Raw genomic sequence first — 27,393 nt, forward strand, 5'->3', positions numbered from 1 at the left:
GATGTAAATTAGGGGGAGTATTATTTTTTGGTGGGTTGAAATTGAATTTTTTGACACCTGAAGTGGATAGCACCAGGAAAGGACAGAATTAAGAGAACTCAGCTGCCTTGGGTTTTGAAAAAAAAACCCATCATGTATTAAAGCTTGTTTTATGTAAAGTTCACAGAAGTTGCATGTGTTGGATCAAGTTGGTCCTTGTCATGTATGTTTAGCCCCTTCCCAGTCTCTGACAGATCAGCCATCAGGAGCTCCAAAGTCTGTAAGCAGGCTGAGCTGCAGAATCGGAGGTATCTGGATGCATGTTGGTCAGCTATTGTCTCCAATGTATTGGAGAAAGCTATCTGAATCTAACTTTTTGTTAAGAATCATTATCTTTAGGTACTGTCCTGCACCAAGTTCAGTTTAAGCCCTGATCTTCTTCCTCTTCCCTAATAGAAACCTCTTCTTCCTCCCCAGGATTGGCTCATTACTGGAAGCCTGAGGACGGATCTTCATCTCAGTGAAAGGGATGGAGAATTCATGACCTTTCCATGGCTCCCAATTCACACCCTGGGAAAAGGCCAAGAAATTTCTTTCACTAAAGCACCTAGACCACAAGTTAGGAGTCTAACACTGCCCCCTTACCTAAGTAAGTTTGCTTACGGATCATTTTCCTTTTAAATGAAATGAGGTAAGATAGACCGGGCAATCTCTCCTGCTCCAAGGAGAGACATCACCCCCTTGTTTTCTCAAGGCTAGGGAGAAGACCTAACAGAGCTCTGCCACTCACCTTGCTGTGAGGTTGGCCAAGTGGCAGTTCTTGTACCACCACACACCATGGTGTGTCAGAGCACAGTTGCTGAGAGCCACATCATTGTCTCTGTCCCATGTTGTGAACTTCCAGCCATTGTGGTAGGTCATTGCATCCCCTAAGAGAAGAGATGAAAAACATGATTAGAAGTAAGATAATACAGTTGCTTAACCTGATAGCTTAGTCACCCTTCAGGCAGAACACAGCAGGCATGTAAGGGGAAAAGCAGCAGCACAGCATAGATCAGACAAAAATTTCTCAAGGACTGCTATTAGAGGGCATGTCCAAGGGCAGCTGAAGATCTAAACCTTGTGGCAAGAGGATAGATCTTAAAAGTTAAGTAGAAGACTATGGACACAATGGCAATGGTAAGGATTTACAAGTGGCAGAAGCCAGCACCAGGATAACTACTGCTGCTGAGCAAATTTCCATCCTAAACAAGAGCCATTCTCTTTGCACTTCTCAGATGGGGAGCCCCAAAAGTTGCTCCACCATCAGCGCAGGTTACCCCATGGAAACACTTCCCAGTCTGCCTTTTCAGCTGGTGTTTCACCAAGTTACAGAGCCCTCTCTTCCCCATGGAAAAGCAGCTCTTTTTCCCATCTTCAGCAGGAGACAGGCCTGTGGGCATACTCTCCTCAGTCTTTCTAGGAAGTACAGACTTCTCTCCTCAAAGCAAACCACATCTGATCTAACCTGACCTAATGAACTCCCATGCTACTGGCAAAAATACACAGGTCCCAGCATTTGCTTCCCTGTGCTAGGCAGAGACAGCACAAGTACAAGACACTCCTCACCAGCACTGCCTCTGTAATTTTCCACTGACAGCCTATATCTGTCCCTGCTTGAGGCAACCTGGAAGAAGTCGTAGACAGATTCGCTGGCTGTCCATAAGTCCACATGGAGCTCATAACAAATGGGACTGCTGCTTGTGAGATTGTGCAGCTTTTCAAGACCTAGGAGAAAAAATAATTACTGTTAAAATGGAAAAGCCTGTTCACCTTTGCAATCGTAGACTCTCACCCTGCGGCCATTTTGGTTAAATTGGATATTTCCTGCCTCCCTCCTTCCCTGCTTGATGCTGTCACGATGTTTTGCCAAGTTTAAGCTGTCTTATTTTCCGGCAAGAGACAGCAGTATCAAAAAAAAAATGAACAGCCTAAACCAGCAGAAGCCTGGCTGTAGCACAGCATTATTTTTCCCAGAACATTTAAAGACTCTTGCTCCAAAGACCTTACCTATTTAGTGCTGGATTCTCTGATACAGAGTTCACTAACAAAACAAGACAGACAAAAAATGACTGAGTACACCAAGTTTTGTGTAATATCCTGGTATTTGAATTTTCATTAACACAATTTCTTTATTACCGCTCTCATAGGGGCACACAAGCTTGAAATAAACCTTTGTGGAGTTTGGCTTGCTCAGGGACTGTTCCAAAGCCCAAAAATGTCAGCTGAAAGATGCAGTGGCCCTTTAGAGATTCCTCAGTGCTTCACTGGCATTTCTAAGGAAGACACAAAAGCTGACAGTTCAAAACTGCAGCCTTAGGGGGTGGATATTTCAGCATTTAGGTGCTTCTACAAAGCTGATCTTCAGCTCTTCACTGGTCACAACCATGTACTGTACCAAGCCAAAATTCCCCTGTGGGATCTCCAAATCCTTCCACATAATTTTCCCAGCGCTGGTAGAAATCCACCTCACCAGTGCTCTGCCTCTGAAACACCTGCAAAGCAAGGATTGCCAAGTGACAATTCATGACAGGTTGAGGAGAGACGAGGAGGAGGGATATGAGAAATGCTCACCCCGATTCAAACACAATTGAAAAGGTGAAACATTCAAGCGCAAACAATTGTAGCTGATGGTACACTGCATCTGAGCAGGTACACACACGAATTCATTTCCATTTTCTGACTGCATGTAAGCACTAGAGTGAATAGTAAGTTGTGCATATTATACAGTTTACTTTCCACAAATGCCTATGGACATCACAATCTGAGCATGATCTAAGAGACAAGATCCATGAGACATTTGGGTTTCTAAACTGTAGCAAAATCAGAGGGATTTGGGCAGTAACACACAACTTATTTCAGTGAAGAAAATCACTTATCCCTGAAAATGAAAGGTAAAAGGGGGAATAAAGGTATTTTTATTTGGTTAATTTAGGGAGACAGCTATCTGGGAACCTCAGATTCACTGCATGTTCATACACATTCCCCGCTTCAAAGCATCTGTGTTTCTGCCTCCAGGTTCCTTTGAGCCACTCAACAGCTTCTATGTGGTCAGGGTTCAAGTGCATGCTCACACCACTAGTATTTAAAACACTAAGAGTTCAGCTGAAAGATGTTAATTGTCCATATATATAACATTATACTGTGGTCAAAATGAAATAATATAGCTCAGTTAACTTGGGAAAGGCAGCCAGGCTAAGATGTGCTACCTCATCTTACCTACCACTGGGCTGAATAACTCTCATAAGACCACCCATGACCTCTCACTTGCATAAGGTAACACATTAAGCTGTCATTACTCAGCCATTGCCCTCGATCAGCAATATTACAAACTTGTGTGGCATTCACAACCGACAATGAAAAATGCTATTGCTCATTCAGTCTCCCACAGCATTCCTATTGACAGCCTGAAGGGATACATCAGCATCCACCACCCTTTCTGGAGCATGCCACTCAATAAAGGCAGGAGCTGAAACACAGTACTGCAGTAGGGCCCCAGCAGACACCAGTACCAGATCACAGTGATAAAAACCAAAGAGGAGCAGAGAATCACTCACTATCCACCCGCCTCCATCAGTGGTCATGTCACAGTACACCTGCACTGGCCTACTGCAGTCCCCCTTCAAGTAAATGGTGTACATGCCACTGGATATATTTCCATTCTGCTGCATCTGGCTGCAGTCCGCAGGATATGGGTAGAGGGAGCTAACTGCAAAAACAGAGAAAATTTCACATCAGCAAAGCAGGCTATAGAGCTGCAGGAGGCATTTCACACCCTGAGGAATCTCCTAAGGACAGCGTAAAGACAAGTAAAGAAATCGGCAGCCCTCACTGTGCACAGCTGCATCTTGCTGCTGGCAGCCTTCCCTACTTCCTAGGAAGTGATGCATGGATGGGGTCCCCAGAGGCTGCAAGAGATGCAAGCTTGGGTTTCAGTGAGAGCAGGAAGAAGGAGCCCTTGTTTGTGAGGGTGGGAGTACCACTAAATAGGGACTGTAATGTCTCTGTATTTCACAATTTGTCCACAACTGGCAATCCCTGTGAGCACTGCCACAGCACGAAAGGCTTCCACAGCAAGCTGGCATGAGATTTTGTTTGATTTGTTGCCATTTGGGTGTGCTTTTCCTGACCTATGAAAACAACCTGGGCAGCTACACAGTGCCAGGGGAGTACTTAAACAGCTGTGCCCTACCATTACTAGGATGATGCAGGCAGATCTGTAAGTGTATCGTAACATCTCCTGCCCACTGGCAGCTCACCAGCAGGCTTTATCCCATGCTTGGCTAGCAAGGTTTGCCAGCAGCACTGACCACAATGAGTAACCTCTACTCACATCACCCCATTGTGTTTCGCAAGGCTCCAGATGGCGTGGCTTAGAATGGATGCCCAGTCAGGAGATACATCCCTGACTTGCTCCATGGTTTGCTTATGATCATAGTTTCCCAGTGCATCTGTAGAACATGAACTCCACCTCTGACCTTTATTATACAAGGTCATTATTATATATATTATTTATATTATATGTAAAACACAGCAGCTGTAGAGCACAGGGAAACATGCAACACCAGAGGCCAATTCCTCCCTGTTGAGAAGGTACTGACTGTCTTTCTGCTCTGGCGATCTCCCTTATAGGGTACCACAAAGATGGTATACCTTACTCCTTGTTCCAGTCCCTCCAGCACAAACTGTTGCTCACTAGGACTGAGCTGTATTTCCTGCCAAATAAAACAGATCAAAGGTCAACCCAACTCTCAATGGCATTCAGCTTTTCTGGACCACAGTGCCTCATTCTCCATATGCAATTACAGGTTTCCCTTGTAGAGTTCAGCCACACATGTTCATTGTATTTCCTCGAAACATGGAGACCATCTCCTCAGAAGGAAGACTTTGGGCAAAGTCTCAAGGAACACCACTAGGACTCTGAGGACACCCTATCCCTGGAGGGCTGCCTCTCCAGGTAATAAAGAGTTTAGGAAACAGAAGTAAAAATGTTCTCTGCACCTAGAGATCTGTTGGGAAGAGGTGCTACTGTCTTGAGTAGAAGCTGTAGAGGGACTTCGTGACATGTCCTTCCTCATGCTCTTCCTCCCTGGGCCATGGATAGCATAGATTCCCTTCCAAAATTATCCATATAGCCACGAGACCCAACTGGCAGAGCCCATAATCATAGGGGTGATTTCACTGGGGTCTGCAGGACTGAGGAATTTGCTGTACCTTGCTTGTGCCATCTCGACCCTGGTAGGTCAGAACATAGCCATCAATCTGTGCTGCAGGAGGAGTCCAGGTAACCACACCAGCAGAATGAGTCATATCTGATACATGGAGGTTCTTGGGAGGATCAATCTCTATTGAAAAAGAAAATTCAAGTCTCATCATGCAAACAAAAGACACCAACAGCAGTGCAGCACTTGGGCTGAGCTTTCAGAGCCTGTTAACTGGGAAGTACAGAAACTACCTAGTGAGCTGCATAGCTAGCAAGCAGCAGAAGACAGACGTGGCAAGGTCTGCTACAGATCTGGTTTGGGATGTTTTGTGAGCCCTGCAGTTGGCTCAACTGTTCAGGGCCCAGAATCTTGACACAGCTGCCCTAGAAATCCCCATTAGACTCATATCCAAGAAGCATTCACAGACAGGTCAGTTCGGGGCTCTATCTCCAGTCCTGGAGCATAGCCCTAGTGTGGCTGGCTGAGTGGCCTACACCTTGTTTCCCTACTCATATGAAGCTTACTTCATAAGCTTTATTGTCATGCTTTAGCCTTCTTTAGTAAACACAGGAATACAAGGAAATGCACAGCTTTACAGTTCAGTCTGTGCTGTATATGGGACACCAGCTCCTTCACCAGCTTAGCCAGGTTTTCCCTGTGCAGTCAGACTGTTCAAATTCACATAAGGAAGAACAACAGAATTATTTTTAAGCAATGCCAGTTCACAGCAGCTGTCAAAAAGTGTCTTATGAGATACCTACAAGAGGACTGAAGTGCTTCCCTAGACAAAAGCTCATTTGGAAGTAATAACAATGGAAGCAGCATCTGCCTAATTTTTATCCTGCACTTGCTACAGCTTATATACTTTATTAACATCTTAAGGGAAACAATTTAAGTAGTGAGATTCGTCTGGCTTTCCAAGTTTTAGAAAGAAGGTTCTTGGTAGGCAAGAGCCCACAGATTTGCTCCAACCCCGAAGCAGACCTGAGTTTATAGAAAATTATAACTGAATAATTCATATCAATTCTCTCCTCTTCCCCCCAGCTCCCCTGGGGGACTACAGGTATGTCATTGTCTGTTAATTCAGTTCTTCTCTATGTAAACCAGAGAACAACACTTCCAACAATTTCTTCAAGACCTTGAAGAGTGCTATGAGGATAAGCATTAACAACAACTACAATGCATCAAGTGAAATACTACATTGTGAGAAGGCCACAGAGAAAGATAAGGTCAAGCTATGCCTTAGATAAATGAGAAGAGCGGCTTCTCCCAGGAAACGTTGCACTCCTCGTGCGGAGGGTTACTGCTTAAAACAAAGGCAGAGAACAAGAAATCAAAACACCAAATGTAAGGAGAACAACAAGGACAGGAACACCAAAGTTCACACAGCATTTTGGTTTACTCTGGCTATTCCTTATAGCTGAAGACCATCTTTCACTAGGCTCACGAGTTAGGCATTAGTACATTACCTAATGAACTCGTGGCTCACCCGGGAGACCACTAAAAAACTGCTTTCAGTAAAACCAGGCAGAAACCTTTCGAGAGGCTGACTACATGTGTAGCTCCGGCTGGACAGCAGAGGGCGCCAGAAGGTACAAAATCCATCACGAGAAGCGAGGGATGGGAAGGGCCGCCTTAGTCTGCAGTTCCACAGCACCGCTCTTAAAGGCCAGCCAGCGGTTCCATGGGTCAGCAGGCCACCGCAGAAAACTCCCTGCCACAGCCCGTTTTAATGCCAGGGAATAGCCAGCCATCACCGTGAAAATGTTGGGTTTTTTTCCCCCCTCAGAAGTTGTGTTATTTTAGCAGAGGTGCCCTTACTTTTGGAAAGAGGACACCAAAACCGGAAGTACGTGTGTTTTGTGTAGGTATTTCAAAGCTAAACCTACTAATGCTAAATGCATTCACTCTCCCAGTTTCACTTCATGCAAAATTTCCAGGTGTCTCCATTTTAATTCCAGTTAAAAACCAAACAATATTTCAATTTGCTGAAACTCCTTGCATTTCTAGTTCATTCTTTTGGGCTCAGGAGATCTTCATTTGGTTCCATCAGCTGCCCTTGACCTCTGTAAGGGCTGGAGAACTGTTTGACATCTTGCCCTAAATCCAAGCTTCAACTGTTCTATCTCATACCAGTTTGATTCACAAACTAAGAAAAACTATATCAGCAAGGCCAGTGGATGTGGAATGACCCTGAAATGTTCCCAGCACACCATAATCCTTATGGCTGGCTGAACAGGAACTTGGCAGTCTGCTAGGACCAGTCTAAGGTCAAGAGCCAAAAGGCAGGCAACTAATTTAAACCATTCCCAATTCTAAAATGATTTAACTTTAGTTGTTAAAACTCTGTTACTGCTAGGCTTGATAACAGCACATGATGGACGGCATGCTTTTGACTAAGGACTAGTGAAATAAACTGGGTACCATCAGCTGTCGTCACTCTTTATTACAATGTGTGCACTTTAATCGTCTTTATCAGCAGTCTCCATTATGGTCGCTCTGGGTAGTGAAAATGCACATTCCTCCTTCCATAGCTACAAAAATCACTTTCCAGCGTTTCCACAGGTCACCCATGAGAGTGTCTGTGCCTGCCCTGTTGGCCTGGTTGCTTTCTTTCCCTGTCCAGGTACAGATGATACACACCACATCTGGCTTAAAAATAATTGGGATAGCAAGACCTGTGTCCTGCCCCACCTCTCCCTCATTCCCAGGAAATGCTAGCAGTGTCCTCTGCCAACCAGTCAGTCTTCAGCCTGGCTATGCAGCCAAATTCTGCAAGCAAAAGCCTTGATTATACAGAGGAAATTACTGATAGTTAAGAAACTTTATCCAGGCTCAAACCAGGCTTCCTTTTCATGTTCTGGGAGAAGACAATTAAAATTGAGGTGTTTCCTTCCAAGTCTTTATTCACTGATAAATACTATTCTAATCAGTGACACTAGTTGAGCCATCCTAAGTTTAGACAGGATTCAACAGCAGCAGTGTAATACTCTGGGGCAGAGCTATGCCACACTTGCAAAGGTCAGCATACCTGAAGACCAAAAAGAGCAGGCAAAGCTGATGAGTGCTTTAGCAAAGTGTTGTGAAGCTCACTCTGGGCTAACAGTTTCTCAATTAAGAGTAGTAATTATTTTCCAAAAGTTATCTAGACTTAGCACCATCTCTGTCTGAAGCTTGAAGGTGCCTGTAGCATGAATGTCCCCACAAGACAAATATGCTCTGCAACAGGCCAGAAAGTAAGACTACCTTCACAACACAGTATCATGTAGAAGCAAAAATATTTTCTATTACTGCCTCAGTGCTGACCTTCTTGCTCTGCTGTGTTCCCTTCTCTGCCCAGAGGAAGATAATATACTCAATGCCAGGTTTCAGTCCTGTCAGTCTTGTAGTGGTCTCGTTCTTTCCCACTTCTACCTCCTCTGTGTCACCACTAAAGGTGTAGTTCACCATGTACCTATCTATAGGAGCCTAGGCCCTGTCCCAGGAGATAGTGGCTGTGTCCTCTGTCACTTGGTCAGTCATTAGATGAGCCGGGCTGTCAATTTCTGCAGAGATAGTTAGAAGGGAAGGACACAGGCTGTCAGAGTCACACTGTGACACTCCTTCCCCTCAAGAGTCTTGCAGTTTCTTCCTTTTTCAAGTCCTATCTCTGATCACATATTGATTGGACACACAAAGCTGGGAGGTATCGAGGTCTGAGGTGGGTTGACTGGGGTCTATCTTTAATACTTCCAGATGCTTTCCCAGAGAACAGCACAGCCAGTTCTGACCTGGACAGAAGTGAGCCTTTTGCAGAGCAAGATACTGTTACTTTCTTGTTTTCTCATGGTCACAAGCCTCAAAAGCTCACATACGTATCACCTGTCCAGAAAGCGAGAGAACAACCAAAGCTCTTTTGCTAAGAGACTAAGATACACATTTACTCATCACCCTTCAACAAGATCCTGACCTAGAGCATGGGTCTCAAGTGCTTGCAACCGCTTGCAATGGATTCAGATGTTCAACTTTACAGTGTTGTTATAAGCCAGCAACCCTCACAATCGGCAGATCACTACACCTCCTTAACCAGGACTGGAATCACAGGGGAAAGTCCTGGTAAGAACAACTGAGCACCGGGATTAATCATCTTATTGCAAGAAAAGGCATCCTGCCTACTGTTAGTCTCCCTGCACTGTAATTTATTAATCTGCAAAAAGGAACTGAGAATTTCCTTATTCCATGATGAAGGATAAGCAAATAAAGCAATTAAAATAAAACAAGACTATATGAACACGTAAGAGACTGCTGCAAAGGCTTCATATTCCCTAATCCCTATTAGTATTCGCAGCATGGCCCATTTGTAGTACATAAAGGTAACTAGGTTCTCTCTGTTGTGATGTTGAATAGGTTTCACAGCAAGATGCACTAACCTGAAGTCTTGACTTGTTAAGCCTGAATCTCCCTCTACTGTGAAAATGTCTTGGGATGGATTTATTCAGTGTTAAGGCAAAGCTGGACTTATACTCTTAATAAAATCTATTGCCCACTTACCTGTCACAGCCTCAGCCCTGGCCCTCTTGCTCTGTTTTCCCTTTTCTGCCCAGACATAAATGACATACTCCATGCCTGGCTTCAGTCCTGCCAAGGTAGTGACATTCTTGTCTTTCTCCACCTCTCTCTCCTCTGTGTCCCCATCAGCTGAGATGTAGCTCACTCTGTATCTGTCTATTGAAGCCTGGACTTTGTTCCAGGAAACAGTAATGGCATCCTCTGTGACTTGGTCAGTCAGCAGCTCAGTTGGGCTGTCAATTTCTGGAAGTGAAAGTTGTAATTATTAGAAGTTTTAGCGTAATGCTGTGGTAATTACAATGGTTTAAAGACACAAACAACACAAGTTCTATAGCCAGAGGCAGTACGCTTTATCAGACTATGAAATCTATTTGGAAAAAAAAAGTGAGTTTGGGGAAATGATTCTATGCCCAAAGACCTGAAAAAGGTTTGCGTGTCCAAAGCCTTGCTTGTTTTTTTTTTTTACCAGCTTAACCTGGTAAATCGAATAGAAGTTTTATCTTTAGCTATAAACTGTGTTTTGATCATGCAGTGTAAACAACTGACACTTGAGCGAGTCCCATTGGATATTACCATTTGTGCAGCCAAATAATTTTGTATGGTTGAATACAGTGCAAGGTAGATTTAAAAACGGGTGCTAACTGCTAGCACACCCTGCCATTCTTGATACATAGGTAAGCATACCTGCATGGCAGTGCCAAGGTGGCAAGACCCTGTGTTGGGCTGCTAATTTCTGCAGGAACAGTTAGGAGTGAAGAACACAAGTTTTCCCAATGATGCTACACTTACTTCTTCTCTTCAAGGGCCCTACCAATTTCTTCCACTTCTCATCCTTTATTTCTTATCAATGATAGGCCTAAACTACAAAGCTGGAGGTGACCATTTCAGAGGTATTTCAGCTTGGGTCTAGGTCTCCTCTTCACACTTGGAAGAGCAGGGCTTTCTGTTGGGGAGCAACAAAAACACAGCCAGCCCTGCACAGACAGAGAGGAAAGCCCATGCAGAACTTGGTGTCTTTTGCTTTCTGAAGATCACAAGCTCTTGCCTCAGTTGGTCTGGGAATTAACCCCAAAAAACTAAAATCACTTGCGCAGAATCCCTGTCTGAAATACACCTCTCCTGGAACAAGATTATTTTATAGTAAAGCAAAGCTTCCTACCTATCACAGCTCTGATGCCTGCTGGGCTCCCCTGTCTGCCTAGAGGCCAGTGGCATTATTTTTGCTTGGCTTCAGTCCTGTCAAAGCAATGATGTTCTAGTCCTTCCCCACCTCCACATCCTTTGTGTCCCCATCAGTTGTTTTGTCTCTCATCAAGTATCTGTCCAGAGGCCAGTGCCTATCCCAGAAGATCATGACCGTGTCTTCTGACAGCCATCTGGCCACTACATGGACACTAGATTGCCAATTTTTGGGGGGAAGAGGTTTAAAGGTGAAGAACAAGGCAGCAGCACTAGTGAAAACCAAGTTCACATTCTCCACTAGAAAAAAAAGCCACTTTCAATCTCCCCCCATTATTACAGTCATTCCCCTGCCCTTTCACAGGTGGAAACAATGCCACTATGTTTCACAAGCCTTAACTCACCATCACAACGCAGCCTACAGGAATAGGGCCCTTCAAGGACAGCCCTTACACAACCTTCACAAACGGGGCTTTTTTTGCTGGATTTTTTTTTTCTTCACTAAGCTGCTAAACACATCTTAGCATCCTGAGCAATGAAAGATTTGCAGATGCCTCCCAAACTGCCGGAACAGCATTTCTAATTCTGCTGCAGGCTTTAAACTCGAGGGCATAAATGCACAACCAACAGCCACACTGTAATTTACCACACATCAGCTTAGCTGTACTGTGATTTATAACACATTAGTGTTGTAAAAGTTGTGATTTTCCACCTGTGTGTACTAATGTCACTTCTTTTGCAAGATGAAAATTCATTTTAATGAAAGATGCTGAAGGTTGTTTGTGTTTTGCGTCACCCTAGAGCAGCACACACTGGGAACTTGTGTTTGAATAATCACAGCTCAGCTAGCTAGCAGCATAAGATCCTCACCTGTGGCAACAAAAAATCAAGTTAATTATTTTCTTGTGTGATACAAAAATCAAGTTTTTTCTTTAGTTATAATTGTGCTGCAGCTGGGTATGGGCTGTGCCTGTATGCATATGCAGTGCATTTAACTTCTTAACTTCCTGAGTGATCCATAAGCCTCCCAGCCAGTCCCCTGCATCAGTGAGCACATGGGCTGTCTTGAGACAATGGAACAATTGAAAGCTGGTGATTTATTGAGCTTTTTAATTAAGCATTTGACTGATCATTAGTGATCCCCTCTGGATGGGAACTTCAGGCAGTCCTACAAATTCCCTGAGGCAGCTCTTGTGTCTAGTCAGATTTATATGCTTAAATATGTTGGTTAACATCCTGAGTGGAGCATCCCAAACACTCCCCTAGGAAATTTCTGCTATTAAAGTGCAGATTGCACATAGATAAGACATTTGTAAATAGTCAGTACAAACTGCTTTTGTACCCACAGCCACGTTGAACTGCGGCTGGCTGGAGTATAAGAACTGAGCAGAACAGAGGCTTAAGGAGTTTCCCAACCGAGCTGCAAACACTACTGCAAGCGCCCTCCCTTGGAAACTTGTCACCAAGAGACAGCAACCAAACACCCTGTTCAGGAAATTTTACTCCCCTTTTAATTTATGCCATGATCCAAATAAATGTGATTTTCCTTTTTAGGAAACGCTCTGGCATGACTATCTGTGCAAAATGTGTATGAGCCCCCTGTCTTTTTTGGGAAAAGCTACAACAGTCACCCAAAGAAAAGCCTGGAGGTGGTTTATGGCAATTTAAAGGCAAGACATGAATTACATATTCCAGTTATGAGGCTTTAGTTTTTGCTGTGTTTCACTGTTCTTTGTAGTAACTGATGCCTTGCCATACATAAGGACTCAAAGATTGTCTTCAAGCTGACCTGGAGACCTGTTCAACCACACTAGTAAGAATGACATGAATTTTTGCCTCACTAAAAAAAGCATGCAGATCAGAAAAGGCTTCAGTAAAACAAGTAAAGCTGATGAAGGAGTTTGAATTTCAAACCCACCTCTCGCCACTGCTGCTGCTACAACTTACCTGTCACAGCTCCGGTGCTTGCTTTCTTGCTCCTATAGGGCCCCTTCTCTGCACAGATGTAGATGATGTATTGCATGCCTGGGTCCAGATCCCATAAGGTGACCATGTCATTTTCACTCCCCACCTCTATTTCCTTTGTGTCTCCATCAAGTGAGGTATATCTCACCATGTACCTCTCTATGGGAGCCTCAACTTTATTCCATGAGACCGTGGCCATATCTTCTGTCACTTGGTCAGCTGCCACACTGGTTGGGCTATCAACTTCTGAGAAGATTTCAAGGTGCAGGATTAGGAACCTCCAGCTAAACAAGGCGAAAGACTGAGCTAGGGCTAGGTTTTTTGTTTAATAAAGTGTAGACAAGCTTAAAGCAGATCTGCTTGCAGCTCCTGCATGAAGAAGCAGCCAACTGTGCACCTTTTGTGCTGAGATCATGACAGATCTGTCCCCAAACCCTGTAGAAACATCACTATCATTAAAGAAACTTTCTACATACCAGTCCTACCACTCACTGAGGATGGTTTCCCCTCTATATTGTCTTTCATGGGTATGACAGCGACCTCATACTCAGTGCCAGGTTTCAGGCCTACAGAGAGAAAAAGGGAAAGTTACCAACAAATAGGGAAGGCAGTATCTTTTTCTTAAAGAAAGCCATTTTGTTTAGTCTATTCCAGTTTTAGGTTTGTAGCAGAGAGGAACTTAAAGTTTAGATTTCTACCTAACTTGCTTTTGTCTTAAGAATGCCTTGATAACACTTTTGGTCTGGGCTTGCCCTGAGGGCATACACTAACTGCAGCAAATGGAGATTTCCATATACCTTCAGTGTTACCAGCTCTGAAATAGAATATGCTTTATTCCTAACAAGGACAGAATTAAAGCTGAATTAATATGCCTTGAAGCTTCCTGTCCACAGGGCATAGAAGTTTTCTCCCTCTGAAGACACTCATCAATTATGGGATAGTGGAACACTAACAGATCTCACCCTGGCCTATGGCAGGCACAAGGTGAAGGAAAACTGGCCATCCACACATGAGAGAAGCATCATCTCAGGACTATGGTCTGACCATCAATCACTCCTGTAATTTCTTCCTGCCCCTGACTAATTTGGAATACCCACAAGTACTCACCAGTCATTATGTGTCTGCTCTTAGGGCTACTGCTTTTGGGTACCATGACCTGCTTCTCATCCATCTCCACCAGGGACCTGAACTTCAGCTTGTAATAATCCACATCTGTTGGTGGGTTCTCGCATTCCACTTCCAGGGAGTGCTCCATTTCTTCTGTCATCCAGATGGCATTGAATGCAGATAGAGCTGGGAAGAACAGCAGAGGGTTGAAGACGCAGCACCAGCACAAAAAGGTAAATATAAGATAGGAAGTTGTTAAACAGTCCTGCCTGCCCAGTCATCTGCTTCTGAGACCCAAGACATTTTCCTGAGCCAAACTGAAGTCTTAAGTAAGTACAGTACAATAATTGCTTGAACAGTCTTAGTTTTATCCATGGTAACACTCCAACTCAAGAGTTTTCTGGCTCTCAGCTCCCACTTGTTGTGCTAGAAAAATGTCAAAATAATCAAATTTTCAACTGTTTCTTCTAAGTCCAGGCAGACAGCATAATGTCATCTGCTTACACAATGGCATTTCACTTCTCCAGAGACTACTTCAAATATGCAATCTTTCCACACTTGATCTTCTGACCTCAGTAGCACCAGGCTTATACAGTCCTAGGAAGAGATTATCAGGAAAAGCTCACTGCTGCAGACATGTTTGGCAAATTATTATCTAGGAATGACATTCTGTCTACTTTAAAGTCACTTCTGCACCTGGTTAAACAGTGTATTATTCTTAATAACGTCCTGGCTTTATCTTGCACACTTCTATTCCTGCTTCTTACAGGGGGAAACATCACAGATTCCCTGTAATTCAGGGGAGCCAATGCAAGTAGAATTTGGACAAGATAAAGCAAAATTTGCAATACATTCAGCCCTAATGATACATATCTGGGAACAAAATGAACAGAATTTTTTTTCCAGGAAAAAAAAAAAAAAAAAAAAATCAATGACAGAAAACTGCAACTGAAGCTGGGAAGAAAAAGTGCTCTCTGGTGCTCAGACAGGATATTACAAACCTGCAAAACAAAACAATTTGCTTGTTTGGCCCTAAAGATCTACAGCTTCTGACTGAAGAATACTGCCTGCTCCTACCTGTACTTGCTTCTAGATACTTGGGCTCACTAGCAGTCCCCTTCTTCACATGATGAAGTGTGATATTGTACATGGTGCCAGGCCGGAGACCCACAGTCTCACAGATGAACTGTTCTTTGGGCATGTGGACTTGTTTCACCAATGTCTCATACCCCACTGGGTAATAGCTGATAATTATCTACATCAGTCATTGGATCCCAGCTGACAGCCAGAGACTTCTCTGTGGAGTTCAGTAGCTGCAGGTTCTGAGGAGCAAGCACTAGAAGAGAAACAAAGGAAAACATTGCAATGGGGTTGACGTCTTCTCACATGGCCAAGCGAGACATTTTTTCAAACCTATTTTGAACACAGGGAGAATGCAGAACTAGAAGCCCCAGTCTGAAGGCATCTTGGATTTGTCCATTTCTGGTCAACAGCTTATCATTAAGTACAAATGAATACTACAGCCAGTAACAAATACAGTAATTTCCTGGACGACTCTTTCCAGCTTCTAAACCCACACTGGCATGAGGAAAACGTTCTCATGAAGCTGTCCTTTCCAATGTCTCTAGGAAGTAAAAGACAAGCCAAAACCTTCTTTTCTTATTACTCAGTTACTCAGAAAAGTCAACTGGTCCCCAAAACTGGGGAACAGCTTCTCTGTGGTAGAGGCAGAAAACTGAGCTTTTCTACTGATGGAAACTTACACCTTGGAGGAGACCTGGGCAAACCCACTGCACATAACAGATTTCTGAACACCAATAGTGTCTTAGCCATTTTGCCACAAGACAGACAGCTCATCAGTGTCTTGAAAGCAACCCTTGAAAACATTCAATGTAAAACATCTGTCAGAAAGTTTACCTGGTTTTAATTACAAGTAAGCAAATCATAAACTGATCAAACCATCTATGAGCTGTATTTCATTAGCAAGGCATCAACAGATAGCAAAGTACAGACAGCAAGTGCCTGGAGTGCATGTAAAAAGGAATGTGTCAGCAACATTAGGTCAGATAATATCAGGAATTCTTCTAACTTGAAAGGCAGCATTCATTCCCTCGTGTAATTCACAGCTTTCACTGAATTCTACCCTTGATATGCGCATGCCATTGCTTTTGAGAAAACTCTGCACAAAATGCAAGAATGTTCATCCTGCCTTTTCTTATGATACAGAAGCTAGATTTGAATAGTTCATATTTGCAATAACATAATAAAGAACCTGAACACATATGATGTGGTTTATCCCTTGTCTAAGCATAGTTCAGAAGAGGATTCTATCTGCCTCTCTGGAGAGGTAAGGTGTAAGAAACCACTATCATCTTCTTAGGGCAATGCCTAGGAGTTTGTTTCCAAGCAGGACATTTTGACAGTGGGTTCTTGCAAAGGCAGGGACTTTCTAGGCCAGGAGAATCTGCTTTTGCAATGTGTTTGTTTGCTCTGCCCTAAGCTGCTCCAGAGCCATCTTCTCCAGCCAACATGACAACCCCAAGCACTTCAGGATTTGATAAAAACGTGTCTGGTCAGGGCCAGGGGTGTGAAGGGGAAGGAGGCAACTGCCTGGCCTTGGTAACCCTCGAAAACCTCCTGCTCTTGCTCTCCAGCAGCTGAGGACAGCCTGAAGAGAAAGGGTTCATCAGAGGCACAGCACCAATTGCTCAGGTGAATCAGGAGGATGGGTGGCTGTGGGCCGTGCCAGAGTCCATCTTGTGTTCTGCTCACTCTCGTTAACCTCTGTCCATCAGGCAGCTTCTGCTCCAGAAGCAGGCTGAGGTCCTAATGGCTGAAGCAAGCAGGAAATGAGCAGCACATTTAGAGATCCAGTGCTGGGCTGAGAGCTCACGTGGGGGCTTGTGGAGAAGCTTGGTTCCCCTGGGAACACCAGAGTGTCCCTCTTTATTTTCTTTTCCAATTTCCTGATTACAGCATCATTGCAAAGACTTCCTGGTTAAACTAATACTGTGCCAAGATATCACAGAACTGGTTTTGTGGATACCGTCACTTTAAGGTATTCATTTATTCATCTTCAGATATACCACAGTGTTATTTTGGAGTGCCAGTAAACAAAGCCCAGAAAGAGCACAGGCTAATACCCTGTTTTGATGCAGACCTCATGTTTGGATGAAGAATTTGAGCTAGTAATATTTTAAGTAACAGACAAGTCTCTAAGCAGATAGATCAAGCCTGAGAGATGAGGGATGACCCAGAGCAAAAAAGACCTGAAAGCAAGGTCACTACAAGCTCTTACTGAGCAATACCTGGTGCTCAGTGTGTGTCTGTTGCTTATTTCTCCTTTATGAGGAGCTGTGCAAGTTTAGACCAAGCAGTGAAGGAAAGATGGCTTTCAGGGTAAAAGGCTGAATGCTGAAACGTGGAGTATCATCCTGTGGTTGTATGAAGATTATAGGATTTTCAGAGCTAAGGGGAAACTGCTGGACACACGTCTCAGGGTCAGCTCACTCAGGTCTTCTCAGGCAAATCCTACTGCTTTGTAGCAAAGCAGGAGAAGGGAGAATTTCCCAAAGATCTCACTTCAAAAGGAGATTTAAAGGATTTATGCATCCTTTGCCTCACAGGTTTTATCACATCAACTACCTTATCAGCAAGGAATGCACACTGCAGCAAACATGATTTGACCTTCTATTGTCTCATTTGTATGTCAACAAACAGAATCTGGCTCCTTCTTCAATTATAGTCTCCATACGGTTTTGTTTTTCCCTTCAGCTGCTACACACAGGCTTGTGCAACACTGTCTTTAACTGCTTTTTCACCTTTCCCCAAATTCAACAATATTTCCAGGCAATTCTTGATAACAAGGATCAGTCACCAATGCCTAGACCAGCAGGAACTCCGAGAAGAACATTCTGACCCCACACTTAGCTGCTACAGCATTAACCAAATAATTATAGAAGATAGAAAAGAAAACTCAGCTTAAAAGCATGAGGGGAGAAATAACTCACAGGAATGTCTTACCCTGGGAGCAGTCAAGGCCAAAGAAGCCGTCATGGCAGTAGCACTCTCCTGTGTCACAGAACCCATTGCCACTGCAGTCCCCAGGACATCGTTTCTCACTGCAGTCCTCCCCGATGAACTCCTCATAGCACTGGCAGACACCTTTGGCTGTGTCACAGATCCCATTACTGCTGCAGTTCTCAGGGCAAAGCTGATGGCTGCAGTCCTCACCGAAGTGAGGCTCATCACAGATACACTTCCCACCATCACAGCGCCCATGTCTGCTGCAGTGGCTGGGGCAGGAAGGACTGGAGCAGTCACTGCTCTCCCAGCCCCCAGCACACTTACAGCTGCATGTCTCATACAGGAACGTCCCATGGCCACTGCAATGCGAGACATCTGGCCAGAGCAGCACCCGGGTGCACAACAGCAAGTGTGACACACAGGTGAGAGAAAATAAACAACTAAAATTAGGAATATAGCAATGCAAAGGTAGTGAAAAGGTGTGCTCAAGGTCATTAAAGGGAAAACATAAATATCACTGGAAAATATGGGCTGAAAAATACTTGAGGACATCACCATCTCCATCTGCCCCAGGTCTAAAGAGGGATCAGCTCCACCCTTGCCTTTCCCAACACATTTGTCCATAGCTAGCAGGACCGCAGATTCCATGGCTGCCCCAGAGAGCCAATTAGAAAGCTTTTCACAACCTCTAACCTGAATCTTCCTAGTTGTAATTTAAGCTCACCATTTCTCACCACAGTTATAAAGATGGAAAGCACATTATTCTCATCTGTTATACGCCTGTACTTTTCATGTAAGCAAAGCCTTAGCACTTCTCCCTGTCTCCATTCCCCAAAGAACATTAGTTCATTAAATCTTTTCTTAGAGGACATGTAGTATAAAACTTTTATCACAGGCAGAGCCTGTGGCCACCACAAAACATAAAAACTCTGCTCTTCTTTCAGTCAGTTATCAAGGAGGAAATAAACAGACAAACTCTCAACTGCAGAATTATGAAGGCAAAAGTAAGAAAGGAAAAGACAGCAACAAGAAGTACCTCCTTCACCTTCCTCCCTCCTGTCCACTGAATCCTCCCACCTCTGTAAAAGTCAAGAATCTGTTCCATTCCACTCGTCCCCTGCGCTGGTTTCAGAAGTTGTACATACTACCACATTTTGGGACCTTCAGATCTTTCACATCACAGAAACCAGAGCACCTTCCCATCTGTAGGACTATTTCACTCACAGAGAACCCCCAATAACCATCACAAATGGATTCCAGTCCCCAAATCACTGCAGTAAATAGGCTGTACCTGGGATGTAAGAACAGATACTGGAATTCTTACTTACCTTGGTTTCCCCCACAGCACTTCTCAGGGCTGCAAATTTCTCTCAGCTCTGCCACTTCTTTCTCAAGCTTCTCTATCCTTTCAAGCAGACCTTTATTGTGGGCCAAATTTTCACAGTCCCCTTTGGGTGCGTGCACATGGATATTGTGCCTAAAGCTTATATTCTGCTCTTCATTTTCCTCAGCCTCTCCAGGATCTAGGTGCACTCCACTGTTGTCTTCACGCTGGAATGGATCTGCCTCCACCTTAATCTGGGAGGATGTGGGCAGGTCAATCTTGTAGGAGTGGCTGAAGGATATTCTTTGACCATCGCTGGTGCAGTTGTGAGATGCAGGATGTTGAATAGCAGCTGTCTGAAGAGCACAGCACAGCAATACCCCCATTGGAAAGGCAAGCCAGCTCTGGAAATCCATCTGGCAGATTTTCAGAGGCAGCACTGACTCCTCAAACAGCACAGGTGCTTCAAGAAAAAGAAAAGAAATTAAACCGTATGGTTATAAAGTTGGCTTTCATGATTTCTCTTAAAAAAAAAAAAAACAAAAACAAAAACAAAAAAAACCCCAACCCAAACCACAGTTATTTGTTTTGCCCTAATTCAGTACTAGGTTGGTAGAGCACCTGCACTGAATGCTGGATTCACTTGAAGGATTAAGTTTATTTTGCTTCTACTCAGTTATCTGATTTGTTATCTCAGCATTGGGAAGGTTGATATAGAAGTTACTGGAGCAAATCTGTTAACACATGGAGCAAGAGGATGTTGAAAACCCACCTGTTTCCCATTTTTCTATTTCAAAAACATTCCTTCTTTCCTACCCTGCATAAATAAATACATAGGAAGAGCATGGTTTTGGGCTGATTAAGTCTCAAAACTAAGCCTTAAAAGTAAATACATATTAATGTTTAACTGCATTGACATTTAGAGGTCAAATCTGAAGACCAAACATTTAACCTTAAAGTCTTCAGATACAGTTTTTAACAGAAACAAAACTTTAGTTAACCAAGCGAGATTTTTTGATTTAAGAAACTAACACCTTAGAGGCAAGAATAACAAGAAGGAAGAAACTAAACAAACATGGGTAGAAGGATAAAATGTAAAGTTAGAAATATAAATTTATAAGTTGGCTTGGCTTAGTCAATGTTACAAGCTGAATTTTGGCGCTAATGGTAGATGTCAATCTGTACAGGAGGTGATATATACTTGGTTAAATACTTAGAATTTCATATCACACAATGCAAATACAAAATGCCACCATATGTGACTAACTAAGAAGTCATGTTATTCATTGCACTAGAAGAGAAATCATTATTTAATTGCTAAATTAGGTAATGTGATAACTAGAAAGCATTTGGCCAGTAGGTATCCATAGTAACAGCACATCTGAACTCAGATAATAGTGCTGCCCCAGATAGTACTCTATATAAAGTAGGAGGACTCCAGTCCTAAAGAATTATACTAAATTTTCAGCTCCTCTGCTATTTCCATTATCATCACATTTCTGAAAGCCATCCTGAGTTATAATGAAAATTAACTGTTTCTGTGAAACATCCTTATATCTCCTAAATGTCTGCCAAAACTGGAAATATCCCTACCATTATATTCATGCCCTACAGCTACAAGAAGGTGCCCTTTATGCTCAGAAACATGAGGCTTTGGGTGCTAAAATCCATCAAGATTGTAAATGCATATTATACCTGCTTATACGTGTATTGCAAGTCACTCTGGTGCATATCTCTTCAAGCAAAATCATCACTGAAATCAACAAAAATGGGGTATAGATTTCAAGATTCAGTTTACAATTCTTTATCTTGTTGTATTTATCTAAGGGAATTATCTCTGCTGCTTATTCCCAAATAGCAGTTTGGTTGGGTTTTCCTCCCCCCTCCATTCAGCACTTACCTGCCTTTAACTAGCAGTAAAAGAAAGGGGGGGGGGGGGAGGAAGTATGCTGCTTTGCAGAGGCAAGGGCTTATTCCCTGTCTCTGTCTCCTGAGAATTTGCAGATGCCTGTTTGTGACCCAAGATGTATTTTTCCACCTTGACCCACCTGCTATTCTGTTTCCCAAGACTCCTTTCCCTCAAAGACACACAGAAACTATAACTTTCTTTTTCTTCTATGTAGACTTCTGAAACAAATGAAGATGTAAGAGATTCCTTCAAAGCTGTGAACAAATTTAATGTCTAAATTCTACAGATCCTCACCAGTCCATTGTAGGAAACCCCAAAAGCTTTGTGTTGTGGGATTTATTTCCAAACCCCTGGAGATGACTCCCCAAAACCACTCCTACCACCCCAGACAGGCACATCCACAAAATCCCTTCACTCAGCATCAAGTGCTGAAGAGCATTCTGGGTTGGAACATGATGTCATTACTAATTAGGGCTTCCTGGGAACCACAAATTGATCTCAGATTTTCCTGGGCTTAGAAATCATTCAGGAGGAAAAAAAACTGAATATAAGCATTTCTGTTAAGCGTAATGAAAGAGGACAGCTCTTTTGGCTTCTTCATCATATAATAAAGACATTTTCCCCTGCTGTTAAAAAGAGTATGATTAACCAATTCTTCATGGAGACTATCATGTCATATGTACGACTGGCAATAATAGCAGATTAGGGAAAGGACTAATCTGGGAAAGAATGCCAAACAGCCAGATCTACTAGGCACAGAATATTCTTCTAAGGAAAAGGATAGAAGAAGCCCTGCTCACATCTTTCCAACCTTTGCAAAGGAAAGCACAGAATGATCAAAGCTGGACAGAACCTACTCTATTCATATGAAAGACTCTAATGATCTAACTCCAAGTCTTTTTTCATCCTACAGGTCAGTGCTTGAAGGTCTGGGGTATAGGCCTTTGCAGTATTGTCTTCTGCTAGCACCCAGGCAGCCACAGGAGATGCATGTCTGGAAGCTGCTTCAATCAAGGCAAGAGATGATGAAGGCATGGATGTAGACAGTCTGCAGGGTGACACCCAGGCAACATGAGATAGGAGTGGAGAGAGAAAGGGAAACTTGTAGTTACAGGAGAAGGAAATGCAGGTCTAGAACAGCTCCAGGGCTGCAGAAAAGGAAGAGAGAGACAATTATAAGATCAAAGACTGAGAAATGGGGCAGAGTAGGCAATCCAAGCAGCACGAGTTATGCAACACAACATTAGAAGCAACACACACAGAAGTTGTGGAAAAACAGCCTGGAAAAACGGATATGCAGTGAAAGGAGCCACAGGGTGAGACCTGAGCTTTGTAAGCACTAAGGGAGAATACAGCGTGCGATTTTTTGAGCACAGCTTTTTGCACACTAGGGCTAGAACAGAAGCTGCCAAATTGTTGAAGAGACATGAGAGCTGACAGTTTCCTAATTGCTAAGTTAGAAAATTGGCACATTTAATCAGGGAAGGTTTCTGAGGTATACAAAAGAAACAACAAGTATTAAAAGACACGTCAAAGTCTTAAGCAAGTTCACAGAAGTGCTGCCGATATCCAAACAGCCATCACTTACTTCAGTAGGTCCCAAGAAAAGCAGCAACAGACCTGCCTGAACAACACTAGGAATGTGTCATTTAAGGTCAGGAGACACAAGCATTATCAGTGATTGATATCACTCATGTGCTCTGCCCTCAAAGAGATATCGACTATAGAATGCCGTACTGTTGAAAGCATGGAGATGACAACACAGGAGCAGGGGAGCACGCAGCAGCAGCTTATGAAGAAGCAAATGCGCCTGCAGAGGCACATGGCAAAATTGTGTTCTTGGATACAGAAGCAGATGTAACAGCACAGGAATTGATAAACCAGCTCATCGCTGAGTGAGTTAGAACACAGTCATGATCCTTGCATCTAGCAAAGCTTTTAGCAATAAAGAATGACAAGTCAGTAACACCAAAGAGCAGAACTCATTCACTGGGGCTACTATATTTTCTTGGCAGTCTGATAAAAATGAAGGGAGGGCCAGAATATGCCAAAATGATACTACTGTTCACTAACTACTACTACTAATGGGCTAAGAAGTCTAGCCCATTTTCCTTCTGCTTTACACATTTTTCTCAGTGAAGCATTCAGCTGAGATAAGCTATGAATTTTACAGACTTTCCATAAGTATAATTTAGTTTAACCAATAGGATTATTTGTCTCTATTTTCTGTGGTGAAAATATTTTACTGTTCCAAATCTCACATGCTTTAGAAAGCTCTGCATCAGGTTTCCTTTCTTCTGATATTGGTCATAAAAGTAATTCAGTGCAACTGCTGTAATAAGCCAGCCAGCATTTTCAATATTATGTTATCTTCACAGAATTAATGGCTGTAATTAAGGCAACCAATGACTGCCAACAAAAAAAAATGCACCCATTAATTTAGCAATGGTTGTTTCTTTCACAAGTATCTATCTTTTTTTTAAATTCTAGACTGAATGAACGTTACCTATTTGAAATAATTAAAAGAAAAGCAGAAGTACAGTCAGCTGGGTAGGTGCTGTGCTTCTAGTTTTATCCTTATGTTTACCTTTTCTTTTACACTAATTCTTCTGCAGTGTCTGATAAGCAAAATGTATTAACTGCTCATACATGAATGAGGCTGCTTCCAAAACCCTACCCACTCATTAGAAAGTGCAGAGGAACTTAGCAGTATTTGCACATTTCCTTGTTACTATATATATGCATTTTGTAAAAAAAATGATGCAGCTAAATCATTAGCTTCCACTCTAAGTTACTTTGTCTTTCCTGAAAGAAATCTTTGTTCTGTTGCCTGCCCAGCTCAAAAATTTTGTAACTCCTGCATTTGGTCAATTTTAGTTATCCAATTAATGACATTTTTATTATAAATAATATAATCAATAAAGTACTTATATTGTGTAAATATTATGCATGGTAAAGAACTTCTACTGTTTTCCACCACTGAGCCTGTGAAAAGATGTACTAGAAAGAAGAGGAAGAGCTTTTGGATAGGAAAATATCAACCAGTTACCAAGAGTGTTTGTTGCAATTACAGGTGATCAAATTCCAGTATAATCTCATAATAAAAGAAAGGGTTTTTAAAACAGCTACTGTCACATAGAAATCTGACCCTAAAATAGAAAGTACCGGGACAAGTATTCTACAATAACTGTAAGTTAAATCCTAGCTCTATTAAAGCCAAAAGCAAAACTCTGATTTACTCTATCAGATATGAGGTTGGAGAACTTAAGCCCTCTGAAATGGAGTGACATTAAATACTACCATACATTTTGCAATAATACTACATGCCCATAGTACAGGATTATTGATGTTTGTGTAAGGCTTTCACAGCCTTGGAGGGCATCTGCTATAGGAAGTCGAAAGAAAAATTGCCTGGGTTTTTCATTCAGAGCAAGCAACAGGAATCTCATAAGAAATAAAAATACTTTTCTCTTACCTTTCAAGTACTTTCATCTGTCTGATTCAGAGCCCTTCTGATGCAGCCACCACTGTGCAAAGGTAATCTGAACAAGCTGGAAGGTCACCAGGTCCTCTCCTCTTCCCACTCCAGCTGGAAACCAATAGTACTCCCTGCAGGGAATTTAAGTCCCCATTGACCAGAGGAAAGGAACCAATAGAGACCTTGGGGTGTTTCCCTCCCAAAACCACCTAAGGAGCAGGCTGGCCCTGGGAGCAATTGCCCTAGTCAGTATCAGTCTTTCTCACTAGCAAGAAGAATCATCTACTTGTTTTATGCTCTGTTTCTACTTAAAAGCCAGAAAGCCTTTCTGGCCCTGCAAATCTGGCTGCAAACATTCCAGAATTATCACTGACGCCCACATATTGACAAGCACATTTGTAGTACTAATGATGTGAAATTCAGCTGGAGTAACACAGAAAGTTAAAATAAAACACCTTAAAAACCAGCAGTAAACACAACACTGCACTTATCCAGTGCAATACTTACAAAAAAGAAAACCAAACACAAAAAAAACACACAAAAAAACAAACAAACAAAAAAAAACAAACTAACCTTGAGAGCTTAAATTACATTTTGTAGGCATTGTTAAAGTACCTGCATGATTGTTTTAACCATGTGCATTGCTGAGCTCAGTTTTCAGCTAACAAACTCTCTCAGATTCTTCCCATCTGCTTTGCTTTACTGCAACCTCACAGCTGTGCTGAGAGCTGAAGATGGTAGCAGCCTAAGAGCTATCATCATGCCTCATTAGCCTTTGCCAATTTCAGTCACTGTAACAGGGGGGTGAAGTTGAATAGAGTGTACTTACAGTGCTGAGCACGGCAAATACCACAAACTCACACTGGGGCTCCAAGCTTTCTCACTTAGTTTGCATTTTGTAAAGCTGCAGGTACCAAACACTCTATCCTAGGCAACCCCATTACAGAAAGGGAAAGGTAGTGCTGCAAAGCAGCACAACTGGTCTCACCTCCACAGCTGGGAAAGTGCTGGTGACACAGGTGATGCCGTTGAGCAAGGCAGAGATTCAGCCCTAGCTGAAGAAATAGTTCTCCTTCCCATACCCTTTAGTTCCTCACTCAACTGGATCACCTAACACAGGGAGACCAAGGGGAAGTGGAACAAAATATTGCAGGAAAAAAATGCACACTCTAACATGCAAATCACCTTTGATCATATCTGGCTCTCTGCTTTATTTGCCCTGCTAATAGTCTACAGATTGCTGGAAAGCTGAAAAAATAGCAAGTTATAGATCATAACATCAGGAAATTGAAATTCTCTCCTGGCAATCACCAGAAATCTTCCAAGCCAGTCATGCATCAACACACAATATCACCAGGAAGCATGGCTACAAACAGCCTGAGTTTTGAACTGGATGCTCACAGAAGGATTGCAGCCCACACACACTGAGACTTGGCTGTTGCTGCAGTTTCTCTCATGCAAGTTTAAAAGCAGTCTTTCAGCTTCTCAGAGTATGAAGAGAGCACAGAGAGATGGGAAACAAGGCCAGTGACAAGCATCTCACCTCTCTGGGGCTCATGAGACCCATCCAAAGCAAGAAAATCTGAATGTAGCTAACCCTCTATGCCTGTTTAATGCTCTGTGTAACAGGTATTAGTGGTTTCAGCCTGGCACATCCACAGAACAAAAACCATCAGAACAGCTAACACCTGGGTTGGCAAGGCAGCCAGAAACTGAAGAGGCTCTGGAGAATTAACCACTTCATCAACACCAAAAATGGCTTCTTTGCACTGATCACCATCACCTGCCCCAACAGCCTATGTGGGTAAGTTATTGTGGAACCTGTTGCTGCTGACTCCAGCATGGATAACAAAATTTGACTGCATTAGCCTGCCAGTCTGGCTCCTTCTTCCAGATTACACCTGTATACCTCAGAACCAGTATAATATACCAGGCATTGAAGTAAAATGCCAGGCACACAGACAAAAAGCAGCATGAGAAACTGAGAGAGAATCCAGCTTCTCGCTGGACTTTTGGGGTGTAGGTAACAAGGTGACATGAACAGAAAAGGTAATTGAAATTATTTGTTCAACAGATAAAACTTAATGGATGTTCTCCCTGAAAGCAGGACATAGACTTACTTGAAACACTGTCTGAGTGGAGTCCTAGTTGGTAAAACAGGAAAGTTTCAGGGCAGCTTAGAGCAACTGAAGAATTTTCCAGAGTTTTCACTGTTCAGCATTGATTATTCAGTGGTGTTTTTAAATGCTAAAACTTACCCAAAATTCATGAGGTGAAAAAAATGCAGAAAGCTGATATAAATTTAGGAATAGTGCTAGGTGATAAACAAGCAAAGAAACTGTTAAGAAACAAAACTAAGGCCACATTGAAGAAGACAGCTGGCAGATAACCTCATACACAGCAGGATAAACGTGCTTTTCTGGGCGGGGTCCCCAAAATGCGGTGTGATGCCTCTGCATTACATTTTCCTGGTGGGACCCTTTTCCCCGTCATTTTTACTGACTTTCCTCTCCAGCCTAGGACCCGTATCCTGAGGTTTCTGCGGAAGTCGCCAGCTCCCTCTAATGACGAGGCTTGTCATCAGCACTGGGGTACGCAACACTGCCCTCTAACGGGGTTTGGATTCTCCCCGTAC

General features: G+C 42.9%; 1 protein-coding gene across 1 annotated transcript; it reads right to left on the bottom strand.

The window, feature by feature from the left end:
- Window positions 1-216: 216 nt before the first annotated feature.
- Window positions 217-26,531, bottom strand: TNN (tenascin N). Its single transcript, XM_062602198.1, is given in 19 exon segments — window positions 217-586; window positions 770-908; window positions 1,588-1,746; window positions 2,417-2,513; window positions 3,576-3,730; window positions 4,604-4,733; window positions 5,233-5,363; window positions 5,447-5,453; window positions 8,514-8,767; window positions 9,753-10,013; window positions 12,897-13,160; window positions 13,391-13,480; window positions 14,022-14,207; window positions 15,099-15,268; window positions 15,270-15,357; window positions 18,045-18,422; window positions 19,376-19,834; window positions 24,756-24,889; window positions 26,302-26,531. Coding segments are annotated over 17 exon segments (3,105 nt in total). The 5' UTR covers window positions 19,788-19,834; window positions 24,756-24,889; window positions 26,302-26,531; the 3' UTR covers window positions 217-402.
- Window positions 26,532-27,393: the final 862 nt, after the last annotated feature.

This window comes from Pezoporus occidentalis, unplaced genomic scaffold (assembly GCF_034315485.1).
Source record: "Pezoporus occidentalis ecotype Australia unplaced genomic scaffold, CSIRO_AGI_Poc_V1 ctg76, whole genome shotgun sequence".
Taxonomy (NCBI): Eukaryota; Metazoa; Chordata; class Aves; order Psittaciformes; family Psittacidae; genus Pezoporus; species Pezoporus occidentalis.